At 56.3% G+C, this 18524-nt stretch overlaps 5 protein-coding genes across 5 annotated transcripts; 4 read left to right on the top strand and 1 right to left on the bottom strand.

The window, feature by feature from the left end:
- Window positions 1-68: 68 nt before the first annotated feature.
- J7T54_008336 (uncharacterized protein) lies at window positions 69-1520 on the top strand (the record flags this gene model as incomplete). Its single annotated transcript, XM_051505363.1, has 3 exons — window positions 69-290; window positions 499-759; window positions 819-1520. The coding sequence occupies 3 exons, from the start codon at window positions 69-71 to the stop codon at window positions 1518-1520; spliced, it is 1185 nt and encodes a 394-aa protein (XP_051363106.1).
- Window positions 1521-1710: 190 nt separating this feature from the next.
- J7T54_008335 (uncharacterized protein) lies at window positions 1711-3510 on the bottom strand (the record flags this gene model as incomplete). Its single annotated transcript, XM_051505362.1, has 1 exon — window positions 1711-3510. The coding sequence occupies one exon, from the start codon at window positions 3508-3510 to the stop codon at window positions 1711-1713; it is 1800 nt and encodes a 599-aa protein (XP_051363105.1).
- A 1072-nt stretch (window positions 3511-4582) lies between these two features.
- On the top strand, window positions 4583-6635 carry J7T54_008334 (4-coumarate--CoA ligase 3; the record flags this gene model as incomplete). The annotated part of the gene is made up of 5 exons (XM_051505361.1): window positions 4583-4876; window positions 4938-5276; window positions 5372-5623; window positions 5695-6183; window positions 6240-6635. The coding sequence occupies 5 exons, from the start codon at window positions 4583-4585 to the stop codon at window positions 6633-6635; spliced, it is 1770 nt and encodes a 589-aa protein (XP_051363104.1).
- A 421-nt stretch (window positions 6636-7056) lies between these two features.
- J7T54_008333 (Isotrichodermin C-15 hydroxylase) lies at window positions 7057-8862 on the top strand (the record flags this gene model as incomplete). The annotated part of the gene is made up of 6 exons (XM_051505360.1): window positions 7057-7107; window positions 7164-7176; window positions 7363-7422; window positions 7480-7740; window positions 7817-8182; window positions 8234-8862. 6 exons carry the CDS (start codon window positions 7057-7059, stop codon window positions 8860-8862), a joined length of 1380 nt encoding a protein of 459 aa, XP_051363103.1.
- A 1248-nt stretch (window positions 8863-10110) lies between these two features.
- On the top strand, window positions 10111-18348 carry J7T54_008332 (polyketide synthase; the record flags this gene model as incomplete). The annotated part of the gene is made up of 13 exons (XM_051505359.1): window positions 10111-10745; window positions 10810-11323; window positions 11390-11513; window positions 11573-11643; window positions 11741-11852; window positions 11919-12263; window positions 12331-12786; window positions 12851-15094; window positions 15161-16053; window positions 16115-16474; window positions 16533-16873; window positions 16924-17401; window positions 17452-18348. 13 exons carry the CDS (start codon window positions 10111-10113, stop codon window positions 18346-18348), a joined length of 7470 nt encoding a protein of 2489 aa, XP_051363102.1.
- Between the last annotated feature and the right edge of the window lie 176 nt (window positions 18349-18524).

The raw sequence follows: 18524 nt of genomic DNA, 5'->3' as shown, positions 1-18524 counted from the left end.
TAAACGCAATACATTGACCTCACATTCAAGCCATTAAACACAGACCATCCAACAAAACCACACGTACAATGTCGCAACAAAAGGCCGTCCCAATTTCGGGAGCGTGCAATGTTGTCAGGACCCCCCCAGAGAAGAGCTCGCGGCCAGCCGACGCCGCGGCCAAGGCACACCACCCGAAACCTGGCAAGGCAGCGTTCCGCAACCCGTGGCCAAGCTGGCAGGAAATCCCACCAGATGCACTCAAGGCGCACGTGATGCAGTCAGTACCTGTTCACGATGGAATCGACAAGGTGACTGACGAGAAGGTACCAGGCGAAATTGGCTGAGTACTTGGACACAGTTGGTTCTCTTCTCGCAACTTTGGGTAGACTACAGCTGATGCCCGTCATCAGTCCATCGACTGCCGAATCCGATGTGAGACCTCCCTCTCCCTCTCCCTCTCCTTGCAGGAGGTCTGTTGCGTCGTTAGAGAACACTCTAACGCCGCAAAAAATTCAGTTCCCCATCAGAAAGCCCGACCTCGCGAGAGACCGGCTCGTCCCACACGACGCGGGCTGCCTGCACGCGACATGGCTCGGCCACGCATGCTACTTTGTCGAGTACCCCTCGGGCCTTCGTGTCCTGTTTGACCCCGTCTTGACGGACCGGTGTTCTCCTTCCGCGTGGATTGGGCCGCGGCGGTTTACCGCGTCGCCCTGCCAGATCAGCGATCTCCCGTTTGTGGACATTGTTGTCATCTCGCATAACCACTACGACCATGTAAGACAAGCCTCCCGTGAAAAGGGGCTCGACCCACGCTGATGCCAGGCACGGGACAGCTGAGCTATCCGACCGTCAGGGAGATCCGGGTTCACCACCCCAACGCGCACTTCTTCGTGCCCCTCGGCAACGCGGCTTGGTTCGCGTCTTCAGGCCTCCACAACGTCACGGAGATGGACTGGTGGGAGCAAGCCAGCGTGTCCGTCCCGACGGGCCACGATGGAGACAGAGGGCGCCCCCTCTCAGCGACCGTGTCTTGCCTGCCCGCGCAGCATACCACAGGCCGGGGGCCTTTTGGTACGGACAAGACATTGTGGGCCTCGTGGGGTGTCGCGTCCGATGAGGCATCCGTCTTCTTCGGCGGGGACACGGGCTATCGGTTCGTGCCCTGGCTCAAGGACGACCAGGACCACGACTGGGATGACGAGTACGCCATGCTCCCCCGCTGTCCGGCCTTCGCGCAGATCGGAGACCTCAGGGGCCCATTCACCTTGGGCCTCCTCCCCATCGGGGCTTACGAGCCCCGTGCGCTCATGTCCTCCATCCACGCCAACCCCCGTGATGCCGTCGAGATTCAGAGGGACACGCGCTGTGGGCGCGCCCTGGCCATGCATTGGGGCACTTGGGTGCTCGGGGATGAGCCCGTGCAGGAGCCGCCCCGGAAGCTAGCTGAGGCGCTCGTCGCTCTCGGCTTGCCGGAAAGGGGCCTGTTTGACGTCTGCGACATTGGCGAGAGGGTCTCCATCCCGCTGGCCGGTTAGATAGCAACGATAGAAACATGCTTGACACTGCCCATCTTTTGATCCACCTAGACTTATATTAAATGTTGTCCCAAAAGGAGCCCCCTATCTGGCCTACGGTGTCTGCGTCTAATTCAGTCTCTAGCCGCCGTTAGAATGGGTGCTCCGCCTGGGACATGTACGTGCATGCTTGTGCAAATGCTAGTCAAATTTAGTCCACGACGATGCCCAAGAGCTCAGCAATGACGTCCTTGGTCTCGCGCATCTGCCTCTCCTCCGCCTCCTTGATCTCCTGCTCAAATCCAGACCCGTACCCAAAGTATTGCCGCACACAACTCCACCAGAAGGCCAAGTCCAGCTTGCAGAGAGCCACGCGGGTGCCGAGGACGTCCGCCATGGTGGCCTCCCCAAAACCTCCTTCCCGCACGGCGAGCACGGCGTGCTTGCCGAGAAGCTTGATACGGTTGACAGGCGACCCCAGAAACCTATTGTTCCCCTGGAGGATGGTGATGGACCGCTCCAGCAGCAGCATCTCCCGCGGGAACACGTCCTCGTCGCCTAGGTAGGCCCGTGCCTCCTCGATCATGCGCTGCTGACGCTCTTCTGACGTCTCGGTCCGGCGTTGCAACTTCTCCCCTTGCTCACTCGGTTTCTCCTTAAAGGGTCGCATCAGGGTGGCGTCGGCCCATGCCTCAGGGCTGTCCATGCCCCATTCTTGCGCCACCTGTGCCAGCAGCGCCTCGTCGTCCGTCACGAGGGCCTTCCAGAACCGTGCGTACTGGGACCTGAAGCTCGGAGACATGGTGACGTACAGGCCGTGGTCTAGAAGAACGACCTGAGGCTTGCTGGGGTCCCTGGGGTGCTGTCGAACGAGGATGTTGCCCGGGTGCGGATCGCAGTGGACGAAGCCCCAGCTGAAGAACTGCTTGGCAAAGAGCTCCAGCACCGTCTCCATGGTATCGCTAAGACGTAGTCCGAGACCGGTATGCTTGCCCAAGGCTATGCCCGGACGGGACGCAGGGGCTTCAATGACGTCCTTGTCCCACAGCTGCGTGCCGTCTATCCATTCCGTCGTGAGCACCCTGTCCGAGGACAGCTCGTGGAAGACTTTGGGGACATGGACGCGTCCGCGCAAGTTCTCGTCGTCGGCGACCAGACGGGACAGCTTGTCGGCATTCTCAGCCTCGTGAACGAAATCGATCTCGGGCAAGATGCACCTCTCGAGGAACTCGCCCACCTTGGCCATGGGCAGCCCGGTGGACCACGCCGTGTAGTCGAACATGAGCTTCGAGACCCACAGGTCCCACTTGATCTCTTTGGCGATGTTCTTCCTCTGCACCTTGACGGCGACAGGCGTGCCATCGGCGAGGCGGGCGTAGTGGACCTGGGCAATCGACGCCGCAGCGCGAGGCTCTTGCTCGAAGAGGGCCGACGGGCCGTCGCCAAACACGTCCTCGACGCTACGCCCGCCAAAGTCCGCCTCGATCACCTTGCGGATCTCAGACCAGGACGCGGCCGGGGCATCGTCGAACATTTCGCCAAACAGGAGCTGGTACTCGCGGGGCAGGATGCTCCCCTGCATGGCCAGCGCCTGGCCCCCCTTGAGGTAGAGGCCGCCGTTGTACTTCATCATAACGCACAGACGCTGTGCGTTGCGCTGGTGCAGGTCCTCGTCTTCGTGACGCGAGAGCCACGAGGCCGGGCCATAGTGCAGCTTGTAGTCGAGAGCGATGCGGACCAGTGTCCCGCAGGCGACCACGGTACGGTACTCGGTGCCGCCGAGGAAGAACTTGTCGGCCAGGTACTCGATGATGGTGAGCTCAAAGAGGACGATGAGCACCTTCCAGTGCCACCGCAGCCGTTTCGTCGCCTCCACAAAGTCCACCGCCCGTGAGCGCTTCTTCTTGGGCGGCTCTGGCTCGGCGCTTGCTTGGGCGCTGTCCGCTGCTGGGGCGGCGTTGGCGCGCACATCTGTCGCTACACCTCGGTGTTGAAGCTGGCTGAGGAGCATGGGCTTTGCGAGCCAACGAAAAGCGAGAGGGGAGGGCAAGGCGCCCGACGGGAGGCGGGCTGCGATGGAGGTCTGCCGCGCTGCCAGAGCTGCCAGACACGAACAGGTCGGGGGCTGTCTCAGAGCCACTCGCATCGGATGGTGCGCAGCGCCCACGAGGGCGCGCATAAGGTGCATCTTGTCCGGGAGGAGGTACACCAAGCACTGAGGTGTAGAGTGAAGGTAAAGGGAAACAGCAGCAAGTTGAGAGCGAAGCATCAACAGGGAGCTCGGAAAATGAGAGAGAACACCCCTGCCATCGCGACAACAGACGCATATGCCTGCATAATTGCTACGTCGTGCCGGTTGTTAATGGTAGGGGACGTGCGCAGGATGCAGGTGATGTGATGATGTGATCGTTGGCGGCTCTGATTTGACGACTACCCTATACGCTAGGCAACACTAGAATACCGCGGATGATTAATAAATACACAGAATCTGAGACAGCAGAAAATGCTAAATGTTTGGTTAACTAGATTGACTCTGGACTCAATCTGTATCGAGGAATGAATGAATTGCGGGGAGCGACTGTTTGCCAAGTACATGCAGCAGCCAGCCAGGAGCATTACGTGATACCCTTGCTACGTCAACAAGTTTTGCCTTGCATCAGTCCGTGGGGAACTGGAGAATATGCTCATTTGGAGAAACATGGACTTTGGACGTATCAGAGAAGACAGAATTCTGGAAGAAGAACCTTGGGCGCCTCGATCAGACATGTAGCTCACAAAGTCCGGCTCTGTCCCAAGTTAGGTACAAGTACTTTTTGGATTGCGGTTCTTCCTGCAAGCCGCTCGCATGAGTAATGGCCTGCCTGCGTTACTCGTGAAGACATGGGGACGTCGACGCCTTCTTGGCGGTGCATACAAGCTGGCCACGCACGGGAGAACGTCTTGCCCGCACTGGGTTGTCCGTACCATTGGATCGCTCATGTAGCGCATGTATATCAGACAAAACCGTCAAAAAGCCTCGAAGGCTTTGCCTGATTTCTTCGACGTCTTCAAATTTGCATTACAACTAACCCCTACAAATCAGCATGATTCTCGGACCCCCTGCTACGGTCGCGCAACTCCCCTTTACACCCCCTGACTCGGTGCCGATCCACGATTTCCTCCTCGGTCAAGTCAGCGAGCAGTACGGGAGACATCCCCTAGACGATTCCCTTCCACCATTCATATGTGGCATTACAGGCACGTCCTACTCGGTGGCACAGGTGGAGCAGCGTGTCGAGGCCCTGGCTCGCACCCTTGCCGCCGATTTGCAATGGGGTGGCAGCTTAGACAATGTGGATGAGATGGACAGGGTTACTGCCTTCTTTGCCCTCAACAGCGTAAGAATAATTTCGCAATACCCGATGCATGACAGACTGCACATGTGCTCACACTCGGTAGATCGATACCCTCACAGCGTCCTGGGCCGTCCATCGACTCTCTGGAGTCGCGTGTCCCATCAGTCCCACATACAGTACCCAGCAGGTCGCTGACCAGCTCAGAAACACCAAGGCCAAGTTTCTCTTCACCAGTGCTCCGCTCATCGAGTCGGCACTCGCGGCGGCCTCGTTGGTCGGGCTGCCCTTGTCGCACGTCTACGTACTCCGGGTGCCTGCAAAGGCCACCAAGGGCGTTGAGATCCCACCCGAACTGAAAACCGTCGACAAGGCCATAGAGGAGGGCGCAGAGCTGCCGCCTCTCCCCAGAAACAGCTTTACACCGGGCCATGGGGCTCGCCAAGTGGCCTTTCTGTGCAGCTCGAGTGGCACGTCGGGCTTTCCAGTAATATCTCACGCCTTCGTACAAGTCGACGCTGACATTCCTCCCTCCTGCAGAAGCTGGTTAAATTGACGCACCGAAATGTCATTGCCAACATCCTCCAGTTTGTGACGTTTGAGAGGGGTAGCGCCACGCAGAGTCAGGCCGAAGTCTCTTTGGGCGTTCTTCCTCTCAGCCATGCCTTCGCGCTCATCGCAACGGCGCAGATGGGCGTGTATGCCGGGCACAGCACCGTCATTCTCCCCTCCATCGATATGGGGGATATTCTGCAGGCCACGCAGGACTTCCAGATTAGCAGACTCTGGCTGGTGAGTCCATGCCGCAAGATGCATGATGATTCTGAAGCGCTTTCACGGACCAGCACTGATCGTGTGTCCAGATCCCGCCCTTGATTGCGGCCATGAACCACGCTCCCGCGTTCGTCCAAAAATTTGATCTGAGAAGCGTCAGAAGCGTTCTGGTGGGATCAGCATCCCTGAGCAAAGACGCCCTGTCCAGGTTCCAGACGCTGCTCCCTGGCTGTGCCATGATTCAGGGGTACGGAATGACGGAGACTACGTGCATCGTGGCGGCGACCAGCCGGGACGATGTCATGTTCGGCTCCTGCGGCTATCTGATGCCCGGAACGCAGGGACGTCTGGTGACGACCGATGGGCGGGAGGTCGACGACCCCAACGAGCCAGGCGAATTGTTGTTGCGCGGCCCCAACATCTCGCCAGCATACTTCACCAGCAGCGCCACAAGCACCGAAATGCTAAGGGACGATGGATGGCTCGCAACCGGCGATCTGGTGGCGGTGAAGGAAAGCCCACGAGGCCACAAGCACCTCTTTATTGTGGATCGCCTAAAGGAACTGATCAAGGTCCATGTAAGTGCACCTCGAGTCCGGAGCCCTGAGTCCGAGTGTCTTAACAGTTTGTCCAGGGAATGCAGGTAGCGCCCGCCGAGCTGGAGGCCTTCCTCCTGCAGCAGGTCTCCGTGGCCGAAGTATCAGTTGTGCCCGTACCTGACGAGTTTGCCGGCGAGCTGCCACGTGCGTACGTTGTTAAATCGTCCGACGGCAAGGCCTTGTCTGACGAGGAGGTGCGCCGCATTCTCCATGAGAAGATGGACGAGGTCTTTCACAGCCACAAGCGCCTAGCTGGTGGCATTGAGTTTGTTGATGCTCTTCCCAAGACGTTCAGCGGTAAGATTCTACGGTCCGTGCTCAAAGATAAGGCCAAGGAGAGCATCGCAACCCAGGACGTGCGCATGGAATCAAAGGTTCCCGCTGCACACAATGTGGAGGTATACACAATCGACTCGGGGGAGGAAGATTGAGGTCAATGTGTCGGCGCAAAAGCATGAGCTTGACGCAAAACCGGGGACCTTACAAGGCCATCCGCTGTCATATCACTCTTAGTCAGACAGAAACAGCTGTAGTCTAGTTCAATGCTTACTAGTGCGTACGAAGTAGTAATAGTGTCTGTCCAAACACGCTCGAGGGTCGCCCGCTCATGGAGGCCCCAAAGAAGATTCTTATATCGTCTGTCCATTTGGCATGAAGAGAGACGAAAAGGCCGAGATGTGATCAAAAGTCCCCAGTGATTGACTTTCCTTTCATAAACCATCCAGCCGTCGCAGTTCTCCCCCATAGCACCAGAGGAAGGGTCACCCAAGCTACCCAGGCCTTTTTCGAGGTGAATCTCTGCAACTTAAGATGAGTTTCCTCTGCTGGGAGGTCTCCATGCGGCACGCCACAATGATGGCGGGCTACCTTCTCTTCGCCCTCAGCGCGTTGGCTCTTGTCACAGTGAGTAGCTCCAACTCCAAGCGGTGCCATCAAAAATCCTCAGAGAGACGTGACAGATTGTCGGGAGAGGTATATACTTGGGAATTTTCCATCCCTTGGCCCGATACCCAGGCCCCTTTTTTGCCAAGTTCACGACTCTATACTCTGCGTATCACGCTTGGAAGGGAGACATACACAAGGATATTTATGAATGCCACAAGGTCTATGGAAAGTGTATCGGAGACAGTTTTGCGCACATGTTCTAACATTCCATAGGGGATCATGTTCGATACGCGCCGAACCGCCTCATCTTCAACACGGAACCAGCCCTTCGCGGTGAGTGTCCATCATACCCAGCCTAGCGTCTAGCTAGCAGAGTCCTAACGTTACTAGATATTTATGGGCACCGAGGGAAGGTGGTCAAGTTCCGCAACTACCATGTTCTCTCCAAGCAGGCTGCGAATCTCTTAACGCTCCAGGACAAGTACCTTCACGGGCGCCGGCGTCGCGTCATCAGTCAAGCCTTTTCCGAGAGCAGTCTTCGCATGCTCGAGCCCAAAATTCATTCCAAGCTCGACCAATTCTGCCACGTCCTCCGCGCACAGGGAGGATCAGACGGATCTTGGGCGCCTCCCTTTGACATGTCGCATGCCTGTACGTTATCGATGACTCCTGAGACCCGGTTGGTAGTGAGTAGGCAGGTTCATGGTGCTGACAGTCGCCTTCGCAGTCAACAACCTGGCTTTCGACATTATGACATCAGTGTCATTTGACATTGATTTCGACACCATCGCGAATCCCGAATACCGCTACGCCATGGAAGCCATTGAGCACTCTAATGTGCGCCTAGGGGTTCTTCTACAAGAGCCGGCCCTCAGCCTGGGCGACCTGGACCGGAAGCTGTTCCCGCAAGCCATCCTGGGCCGAAGGAGGTTCGTCCAGTTCATCCGGATGCTCATGTCCAAGCGTCTAGGAGGCAGGAAATCGGCCTCCAAAGACATTTTTGCGTTTTTGCAGGACTGCAAGGACCCTTTGACAGGCAAGGAACTCACCACGGCTGAGCTGAGCACCGAGACTGCTACTTTCATCGTGGCCGGTAGGAGTCTTCCAAATGACCGACGTGACTTTGAGCTAACGCGTCCCGCAGGGGCCGACACGTCGTCGACGAGCATGGCGGCCTTGGCACATTATATCACGGGGTCCTCACGCTGCTACAAGAGAGCGGTCGAAGAGGTCCGATCCACGTTCAGCTCGACTGAGGAGATCACGCTAGGTGCCAAACTCAACTCGTGCGCCTATCTGCGCGCCTGCGTCGACGAATCTCTCCGACTTTCACCCCCCGGAGGCGCAGCGCTGTGGCGGGAGGTTGAAGAGGGCGGAGCGACCATCGACGGTCATTTCATCCCGCAAAAGTGTGAAGTCGCCGTCGGCATCTACAGCATCCATCACAGCGAGGCGTACTACACTCAACCATTCCGTTTTGACCCCATGCGATGGTATCGTCCAAAGGGTGTCGAGGCCGCCCAACAGGATGCGGGCAAAAACCCCTACATGCCTTTCTCTGTCGGTCCGCGGAGCTGTGTCGGCAAGCCGTTGGCCATCGCCAATATCATGCTAGTTTTTGCCCGACTGCTGCTGGATTTTGATCTCAAACGAGAGGGTCGCAGTGACGACTGGGTGGAACAGAACCTCGAGGCTTCGGAGTACTCGTTGAAAGATCACCTGACGGCTTGGAAGGATGGCCCTACAGTGTGTCTGCGTCCTCGAAAGGTCTGAGGAAGAATCCGAGTAGCTAGACAGAATGAACGGTACAAATAAGACCACTACGGGAGCAGTCAAACTCATACCCTGTCTCGTTGCACAGTGGGGAACACAAAATGCTTATCGGTATCTCCTTTAATTGTAGCTATGGCTAGACCTGGGAGACGTGGCAAGCGAGATGCAAACTTGTGCAACTCCCAGGACATATTGTTTCTACTATGTACAGTACCGTTGGACTCACTGTGTGGAGGTCGGGTACAGCACGGCTCAGGGGACATAAGACATAACCCACGCTGCTCCAATGTGGTGGCGAGATCGGTCGACCATGACCCACGCCCCTAGCGCCAGTGACTATACGGCAGTGGAAGAAGAAGCGAGTACAATGTGGGTTGCCCATCGACTGGGGTGTGCGCGTGTGTCAAAGAAACGTTGAAATGTCATTCCCCATCTGTGCTACATGTAGTCATGTTTACTTACTGTGGAGACGGAACCCCTGAAGTACTTCATGACAGCCAATGATATGCCGATATTGCGTACAGTAAGCCCCTGACTCAACCTCCACGGATGAGGTGAGATTCTTGCAGCCATGAAACAGGCCCCAGTACGCAAAGACGTACACTCATCATGCATTGTGTTCGGCTTGTCATGTCCAGCCCATTCGGGCACTCCAGATTTAGCATCGAGGAATACCAAAATGAGTGCCCATTTGACACAGTGTAATCGATACTGTGTGGCTTTGCAGCGCAACAATGTCATCGACTCATTGACTGTCTACCAAGGTATTCATACCACACAAAAAATGTGTATCTTGAGAAGGATCTCATACATACAGCCGATCAACTTTTGAACCAGCCATAACAATCAAGACATTATTAGTAGGAAGCCGATAGTGACTAGAGTCTTCCAGACTCATGACGTGGACGCATTGATACTCTTGCTGGCTGGCCGTGGATAGGCGCCTGAAGATGCTGAGTTTGACGAGCCTCTGCGTTTTCTATCGTCCATGTACTTAGTGTCTCTACTAGACTAGGGAAGCCGGGTCCCGGGCGGTTGTCATTAGTCCTTGAGAGCTTGAAGACCATTACCAAGACTAGACTCTAGCCACCCGAGCCTCTTCAATGAGGCTATGAACCGACATCTGTACATGAAAGTCGATTTCAGTTGTCTTTTGTCGGAACTTGAATTGTTCTGAAGGCTTCTGTTCATTTCCCAAAACTCCATTCGTTGGATTTCGGACAGTGTAACTGCAGCCCAAACTTCACCATGGCCCACCTCGGAGACAGCCATCGTGTGGAGGCGAGCCTGCCACCAGACGCCAGCCATCAATCCTCTGTAAAACTAGTGTCCGAAACTGATGCTACTTCATTCACGTCCGCAGAGAACTATGAGACTTTATCCTCATCATCAGAGCCCATGGCGGTTGTTGGCATGGCCATGCGGCTACCCGGAAAGGTCAGAAACGGCACCGACTTCTGGGAACTTCTCACCGAGAAGAAGAGTGGACTTTGTGCCGTTCCGAAAGACAGGTTCAACATTGACGCATTCCACGACCCCGATGGAGCAACTGGCACGCTTCGCATGCGACAAGGCTACTATCTGGACGACGTGGACATTCAGCAGTTCGATACATCCTTCTTCTCCCTATCCAAGACAGAGCTAGAGCGCCTTGACCCACAGCAACGACAACTGCTCGAGGTGACATACGAGTGCATGGAGGACGCTGGCGCGACCAACTGGCGTGGAGGAAACACGGGCTGCTACGTCGGTGTGTTCGCCGAAGATTGGCAGGATCTCAACGCCAAAGAGACACAACATAGAGGCGGATATCGAGCTACTGGCTATGGAGACTTTGTGCTGGCCAACAGAATATCGTACGAATACGATTTACGCGGCCCCAGGTATGACAGATCAATCGACGTCCGTTTGGATGCCCCGGGAGCTGAAGCTAATGCATGAACACAGTATGACAATAAAGACCGCCTGCTCATCCTCTCTGGTCGGTCTGGATCTAGCCTGTCAAGCGATTCGCAACGGCGAGTGCGAAAATGCCCTGATCTGTGGCACCAGCCTCATCTTCTCCCCAACTATGGCCCTGGCCCTTAGTGACCAGGGTGTTCTCTCGCCAAGGGGCATCAGCCGGAGCTTCGATGCCTCCGCGGATGGCTACGGGAGAGGCGAGGCTGTCAATGCCATTTATATCAAGAAGCTGAGCCAGGCTTTGGAGGACGGTGACAATATCCGCGCCGTGATCCGTGGCACAGCCGTCAACACGGACGGCAGGACGCAGGGAATGTTGATACCGAGTCCTGTTGCGCAAGAAAAGCTCATTCGCCAGACGTATCGGAAAGCTGGCATTTCTGATCTGTCCAAGACTGCTTTCGTCGAGTGTCACGGTACGGGCACTGTAGTCGGGGACCCCCTTGAAACGTCTGCGGTGGGCAAGTGCTTTGGCGAACAGGGCATGTTCATTACCTCGGTAAGAAACGATTCCCGGGGAAAAGAAAAACGAAAGACACAGGGAGCTGACACTTTCTGTAACCAGGTCAAGCCAAATGTTGGCCATGGAGAGGGCGCAGCCGGACTGACCAGCTTGATCAAAGCGATCCTGGCCCTCGAGCATCGCCAAATCCCCCCCAACATTCACTTCGACACCCCAAACCCCGACAGTAAGATTCTAGACCAAGACAGCTCCGAAAAGATGCCGCATACTAAACATACGTGACAGTTCCCTGGAAGGAGTGCAATCTTCAAGTCCCCGTCGACACGGAAAAGTGGCCTCGAGACCGCGCAGAAAGGGTCAGCGTCAACTCGTTCGGTATCGGTGGTGTCAATGCCCACGCAAGTAGCCAATGTTCCGCCTAGCGAAAACATCCCTGCTAATCCTAGCGCACAGGTGATTCTTGAATCGATCAAGCAGTACCACTCGTACAACCAGACGCAGATCACGCCGCCATCTACCGACGAGAGCCCCGTCGACGATCTTCCCACGGGAACCGAGGTTAGGAGTGAGTATGGAGCGTCCCCGTGCGGTGAACTTGTTAGACCAAAGCGTCACTTGCTTTTTCTCTCAGCCAAGACAGATGCCGCTCTGTCGCTGAGCACCAGCCAGCACTGCCAGTATCTCAAGAAGAAACACGTTGTCTTGCGCGATGTGGCCTATACTTTGGCAAACCGGAGGGACCACAAAGCCCATCGCGGTTACCTGATCGCTAGCGATTCTACCGTGTCCGAATCAACAACGCTAGGCGCTTCCTCATCCTCGCCACGAGTAGTCTGGGTCTTCACGGGCCAAGGCGCGCAGTGGCCCGAGATGGGCGCAGAGCTGATTGACACCAACCAAGTCTTCCATGACACCATCAAAAGGCTCGATAGCTTCTTGTCCGGCCTTCCCAGCCCACCTGCATGGACCATAGAGAGTAAGTCAACAGCAAGGAATGAAACGAGCAGACGAGCTGGACAAGATGTGCTGACATGGTGGACAAGCCGAGCTCCGCAAAGGCGCTGGCGACAGCCGCGTTCAGAAGGCCGAATTGGGTCATCCGCTATCCATTGCCGTGCAAATCGGTCTGATCAACGTGTTGAGCTCGTGGGGCTTGAGACCCGATCTAGTCCTTGGTCATTCTTCGGGGGAGATGTCTGCTGCGTACGCCAGCGGCTCCATCACTGCTGAGGCCGCCATGGCTGCCGCAACTTTCCGTGGCACGACCAGCGGCGGTGACACGCCGGACAAGCGCGGGTCCATGGCTGCCCTCGGCTTGAGTGCAGAGGACACAAGGGCACTGCTTGAGGAGGGTGTGATTGTTGCTTGCGAAAACAGTCCCAGCAGTGTTACAATCTCTGGAGACAGCGACAAGGTGGAGAACGTCGTTGCAAAAGTCAAGGAGACTCACCCGGGAGTGCTGGCTCGTTTGCTTCGTGTCGAGAAGGCCTTCCACTCACGTAAGTGCAGATTGCTTCAGCGTTCCGATTGAAGCGTGCCCGGCTGACTTTTTGGCCTCTTTAGATCACATGCTTGAGTACGGTCCGCTGTATGAGGACCATATCCAACCTTTCATCACCAGTGTCGATCCTGAAATACCATTCTATTCCTCAGTCACCGGTCAACGACTGCAAGGGAATGGTTGTCTCGGAGCCAAGTACTGGCGCCAGAATATGGAGAGCCCCGTCCTGTTCAACGGCGCGCTGAGAGAGGCTCTCAAATCGCAGCCGTCCGACACTGTTCTCATTGAGATTGGACCTCACCCGGCACTCAAGGGCCCTATCGGCCAGATCCTCAGAGATTTAGGACGAACAGACGTCCATCTCGGGACACTTGTGCGTGACCGCAGCTGCGAAGAGAGCATCCTTCACCTGGCAGGAAGACTTTTCCAACACAACTTCGATGTTGACTTTGCAGCCCTGGCGCCCGGCCAAGGACATCATGTCCACGATATGCCCACCTACCCATGGAAGCAGGAGGCCATTCACTGGGCGGAGTCAAGGGTGGCCCGTGAGTGGAGGTTCCGCCAGCACAAACCACACGAGCTTCTCGGCGTGCGGGTGACAGAGGTGATTAACGAGACATGCTGGCGAAACAAGCTCTCCCTAAGTGACGTGTCGTGGCTTGAGGGACACAGAGTGGATGGACAGATTGTCATGCCTGGCGCAGGCTATGTCTGTATGGCTGGCGAAGCCATTCGCCAGCTGCATGAAGAGACAACTTACACCATCAAGAATATGAGCATCAGCGCTGGCCTGGTACTGGACCACGACAAGCTCGTCGAGCTCGTCACGAGGCTCACGCCGATGACTGTGGACTCGGCAGACGAATCTACCGCCTACAGCTTCACGGTTACGTCTTATGACGGCACGAGGTGGACCAAGCACTGCTCCGGCGAGGTGAAGCCATCCGTGGACAAGTCCGTCGCTCTCGAGTCAGCAGACGAGTGGCCAAAGGCTCTGCCGCGCAAGGTGGACGAGGACGACTGGTACGCTCTATTGAACCGAGCCGGGTTCAACTACACTGGTCTCTTCCGCGGTCTGAAAGCCCTCACGTCTGCCACCGTGACAGACGAGGCCTTGGCTACTGTGGGGACTAAGGAGGCCAACAGAGGGGACAAGTACTCACTGCACCCTGCTGTCATCGACCAGTGCTTCCAGCTCTTCACGGTATCAGCCTATCGTGGCCTAGCCCGCAACTGTACCACGATTGCCGTTCCAACATTTATTCGAGAGCTCATCGTCAGGCCTACGCAGGCAGACGTGAGGGTTGGAGCCCTCATTAAATCCTCTGAGCGTGGCTCTTTCGTCGGCAATCTTTCTGCCAAGGAAAGTGGTCGCACCATACTCTCCCTCAAAGGTTTCAAGGCGTCGGCTTTGACGAGCAACGATGGTGCGGATGACAGTGCTCCTTTGATCACTCAGATGCACTGGAAGCAGCATCAGGACTTTGTCAACATGGAGCGTCTATTGCTCCCGCGAGAGGCATGCCCTGTCGAGTGGCCACTGGTAGAGGAGCTCATGCTTTTGTGCTCTTTGGACCACCTGGACATCATCAAAGTCTCCGAGAGCACCCCAAGCCACCTGGTCAAGTTCTTTGACTGGATGCAGAAGTACGTGGCCCGTTACCGACAGGGACAGGCAGCCTTCCTCAAGCCCGAGAGCCAACTCTGCGACCTCGACAGTGCAGCGAGACTGGCGAGGATCAATATGATTGTCGGACAAGTGTCCCAGTCCCAGTATGCCGTCTTCGCTACCGCCATCCACAGGCTCTTTATGGACGCGAAAGCCATCTTTGCCGGAGAGGCTCACCCCTTGCACATCCTGCTCAAGGACAACGTCTTGGGCGAGCTGTATGCCGTCGGTGATGCGCTTGACTTTACGCACGCCGTCCGCACGCTCGCGCATACCAACCCTCGCATGAGAGTGCTGGAGGTAGGAGCTGGTACAGGCGGCACCACATCCAAGGTGTTGGCGGCGCTCATGTCCCCCTACGGAGAGCGCATGTACAGCAGCTATCTGTACACGGACATTTCATTGGGCTTCATGACGGCGGCCAAGGAGCGATTCGCACATGTGGAGGGTATAGAATACGCCTCGTTTGATATCACGCAGGACCCCATCAGCCAAGGCTTGGCCGAGGGCAATTTTGACCTCATTGTTGGATCCAACGTGGTTCATGCAACGCCTAGTCTGCACACATCCCTCAAGCATCTGCGTCAGCTCCTCAGCCCTGGAGGACGCCTCTTCTTGGAAGAATTGTGCCCCGGTAAGAGAGAACTCCTCCCCCTGTACCGATGATGCATCAGGTCACTCCTACTGACAATGATTACAGACGCCAAATTCATCAACTATGTCATGGGTTTCCTGCCCGGCTGGTGGCTAGGTGAAGAGGATAGTCGACCAGATGAGCCGTACGTTTCCCGGGACCGTTGGTCAAAGGAGCTCGTGGCGGCCGGATTCAACGAGCCCGACGCCTTCGTGCTGGATGGCATCGCTCCATACCATCAGAGCGCCGGCATCCTGGCCTCGCCCTGCCTGAAAGTGGCCAAACCGGCTTCTGTGACGCTTCTTTGCTGCGATGAAGGTTTCTACTATCATGAAGTAAAGGCAAGCTTGGAGGCACAGGGGATGACGGTTCACCCTCATCGCCTGGGCGATGTCCTGCCGCGCCAGGATATTGTGTCCATCCTTGACTTGCAGCAGCCTATTCTTCACGATTTCTCCAAGCAGTCATTCCATCAGGTGCTCGAAGCTGTCAAGTCGCTACAGTCCAAGCTGGTATGGGTGACGCGGTCAGTCCAAGTGTCTTGCCAGGACCCCAGGACGGCCATGAGTTTAGGTTTCGCAAGGACGGCCCGAAACGAGCTTTCCATTAACTTCTACACCGTCGAGATTGATGACAAGACGGAGAGACAGCAGGCCACCGACTGCGTTGCGCAGATTTTCCTCAAAGTCCAGGCCACAGAACCCGACGCGGAGTCCATGGACCCCGACTGGGAGTACGCCATCTGTGATGGTGAGACGCTGGTTCCTCGTCTACACTGGCAGACGATGCACGAAGCGTCCGCGTCCAACTTTTGTTCCAAAGCCACGGCTCCGTTGAAGAAGCTAGACCTCCGAGCACCAGGCTTGCTGCATACCATGGGCTGGCAAGAAGGCGAAGCGCTAGTCCCCTCGCAAGGTCAAGTTGTTGTCCAGACAAAGGCCGTAGGTATGAACTTCCGAGTAAGTGAATCCCCCGCGTCCCCTTTTTTTGTTGTGCTCTGAGATTGATTGGCCTTTCTAGGACGTCCTGATTGCACTTGGAGTTCTGGACAATAGCACTTCCGAGATTGGTCTCGAGGGCTGTGGTGTTGTCACTGCCGTGGGTAAGGGCTCCGAGAAGCTCAATGTGGGCGACACGGTCATCTACATGTCTAGTGGATGCTTTGCAACCCAGCTGGCGTTGTCGGAAACACTGTGTGTCAAGATCGATGACAGTCTGACCTTTGAGCAAGGTGCTGGCTTGCCATGTGTCTACGCGACAGCCGCCATGGCCTTGACAGACAGGGCCAACCTGCAACCCGGCCAGACAGTCCTCATTCACTCGGCCTGCGGCGGTGTCGGGCTTGCCGCCATCCAGATTGCGCAAATGCTCGGCGCGGAGGTACGTTATTACTTGCTCCAACAAGGATGGAGAGATGGCTAACGGTGGCCCGTGACAGATCTACTGCACAGTCTCCAACGAGGAGAAGATTCTATACATCATGACCAACTGTGGAATCTCGCGCGATCGTATCTACAACTCACGGGATGCGTCCTTCCTGCGTGATGTTATGAACCACACCAAGGGCAAGGGAGTGGATGTGGTCCTCAACTCTCTCTCGGGCGACCTCTTGCACGCGTCCTGGGATTGTGTGGCCGAGTTTGGTACCATGATTGAAATTGGTAAGAGGGACTTCCGTCGCCGGGCGAAATTGTCGATGGAGTCCTTCGAGCAGAATCGAACATTTGTTGGTCTCGATCTGTGGCAGATCTCACAGGTCAGGCCGCAGAAGGCAGCCGAGTAAGACCAAATCAGCCCAGACTGACACATGTGCTAACCACATCTCATAGGCTGCTTGAAAGATGCGTTGGCTGGATCAGGGACGGTCTGATCAAACCAGGCGCCATCGCCAGGATCTGGGAGGCTTCTCAAGTGCAAGACGCGTTTCGCTACATGCAGGGTGGACGCCACATTGGCAAGATTATCGTCAAGTTCCCCGAAGACACCAGCACTCTCGAGTCCACCGAGTTCATCTCAAGCACGTCTCTCCGCTCTGATCGCTCTTATCTGTTGGTAGGCGGGCTCGGTGGTCTGGGACGTGCCGTTGCCACATGGATGGTTGAGCGGGGTGCCCGGCACCTCATCTTCCTCTCTCGCTCTGCAAAGTCTGGTGGGCACATCAAGGACTTCCAGAGAGATCTGGAGTCCCAAGGTTGCGAGGTGCAATTGGCCCAGGGCAGCGTCGGTGTGCTCGATGACGTCCAGGCGGCCATACAGGGCGCAACGAAGCCCATTGCCGGCGTCTTGAACCTCTCCATGGTACTGAGGGTAAGAATTGTACCACAGATCTGGATGCTCTGTACTAATTTTCTTACTAGGACATGTCTCTCGCCGAGATGTCCTTTGACGACTGGACCACGGCGGTCGCACCCAAGGTGCAAGGGACCTGGAACCTCCATCAGTGCCTGATGGGTGAACAGCTCGACTTCTTCATCCTCGCGTCCTCCTACAGCGGCATCGTCGGCCAATGGGGTCAAGCCAACTATGCTGCAGCCAACACGTTCCTGGACGCCTTTGTGCAATACAGACACGCCCAAGGTCATGCGGCGTCTGTCATCGACATTGGCGTCATGGGCGAGGTGGGCTTTGTGTGGAAGAATCGGGATATTCTGGATCATTTCAAGCGATCGGGAATGCGCATCCTCAAGGAGACGGAGCTTCTCGACGCCATGAACCTGGCTATCCAGCGATCCAAGCCCAAGTCAAATGCCCGCACGCAGGTCGACGTGCACGGCGCGCACTGGAACCCAAGCCAAATCATCCTCGGTTTCTGCACCAGTGCGCCGATCGCAGCACCCAACACGAGGGTCGTCTGGAAGGCCGACGTTCGTGCTGGCGTCTACCACAATCTGAACGGTCAAGCCAACGCGGCCGCCAAGGCGACCACCGAGCAAGACGGCATTGCGAGCTTGCTGGCTCTCGCCGCGTCGAGACCCTCTATCCTCGAGGAGGAAAAGACGACCGAGACAATTGCTGCGGCCGTCGCCAAGGCCTTGACCGATTTTCTGATCCAGGACGAGGACAGCATCAAGGTAGAGCAGTCGCCCGAGCACATTGGTGTTGATTCTCTTGTGGCGATGGAGTTGAGGAACTGGGACCGGCAGAAGTTTGCCGTCGAAACCAATGTCATGAGTATCGTGCAGAGTGCTTCACTCATGGATCTGGCAGACAATATCCGGGAGTCGTTGATGGAGCGGTTTGAAGGACAAGATTGATGATGTGGTCGGCAACTACTGCGGGGGGATAATGCTTCCATGACACTGTGTGAGGGCAAGGTCTGCCAGCCAGGCTTGTCACGTGCTGCTTCTTTGTCTCATTTACTTGCTTGCTCTCCGCTTGTCTTCAGTGTTTTCTCGTCCTCGGCTACAAGACACTGAAAGAAATCTGTCAT

Source organism: Emericellopsis cladophorae (assembly GCF_022114955.1).
Source record: "Emericellopsis cladophorae strain MUM 19.33 chromosome Unknown NODE_14_length_400046_cov_116_985211, whole genome shotgun sequence".
NCBI classification, from domain to species: domain Eukaryota; kingdom Fungi; phylum Ascomycota; class Sordariomycetes; order Hypocreales; family Bionectriaceae; genus Emericellopsis; species Emericellopsis cladophorae.
This window is presented reverse-complemented; position numbering and strand designations above follow the sequence as displayed.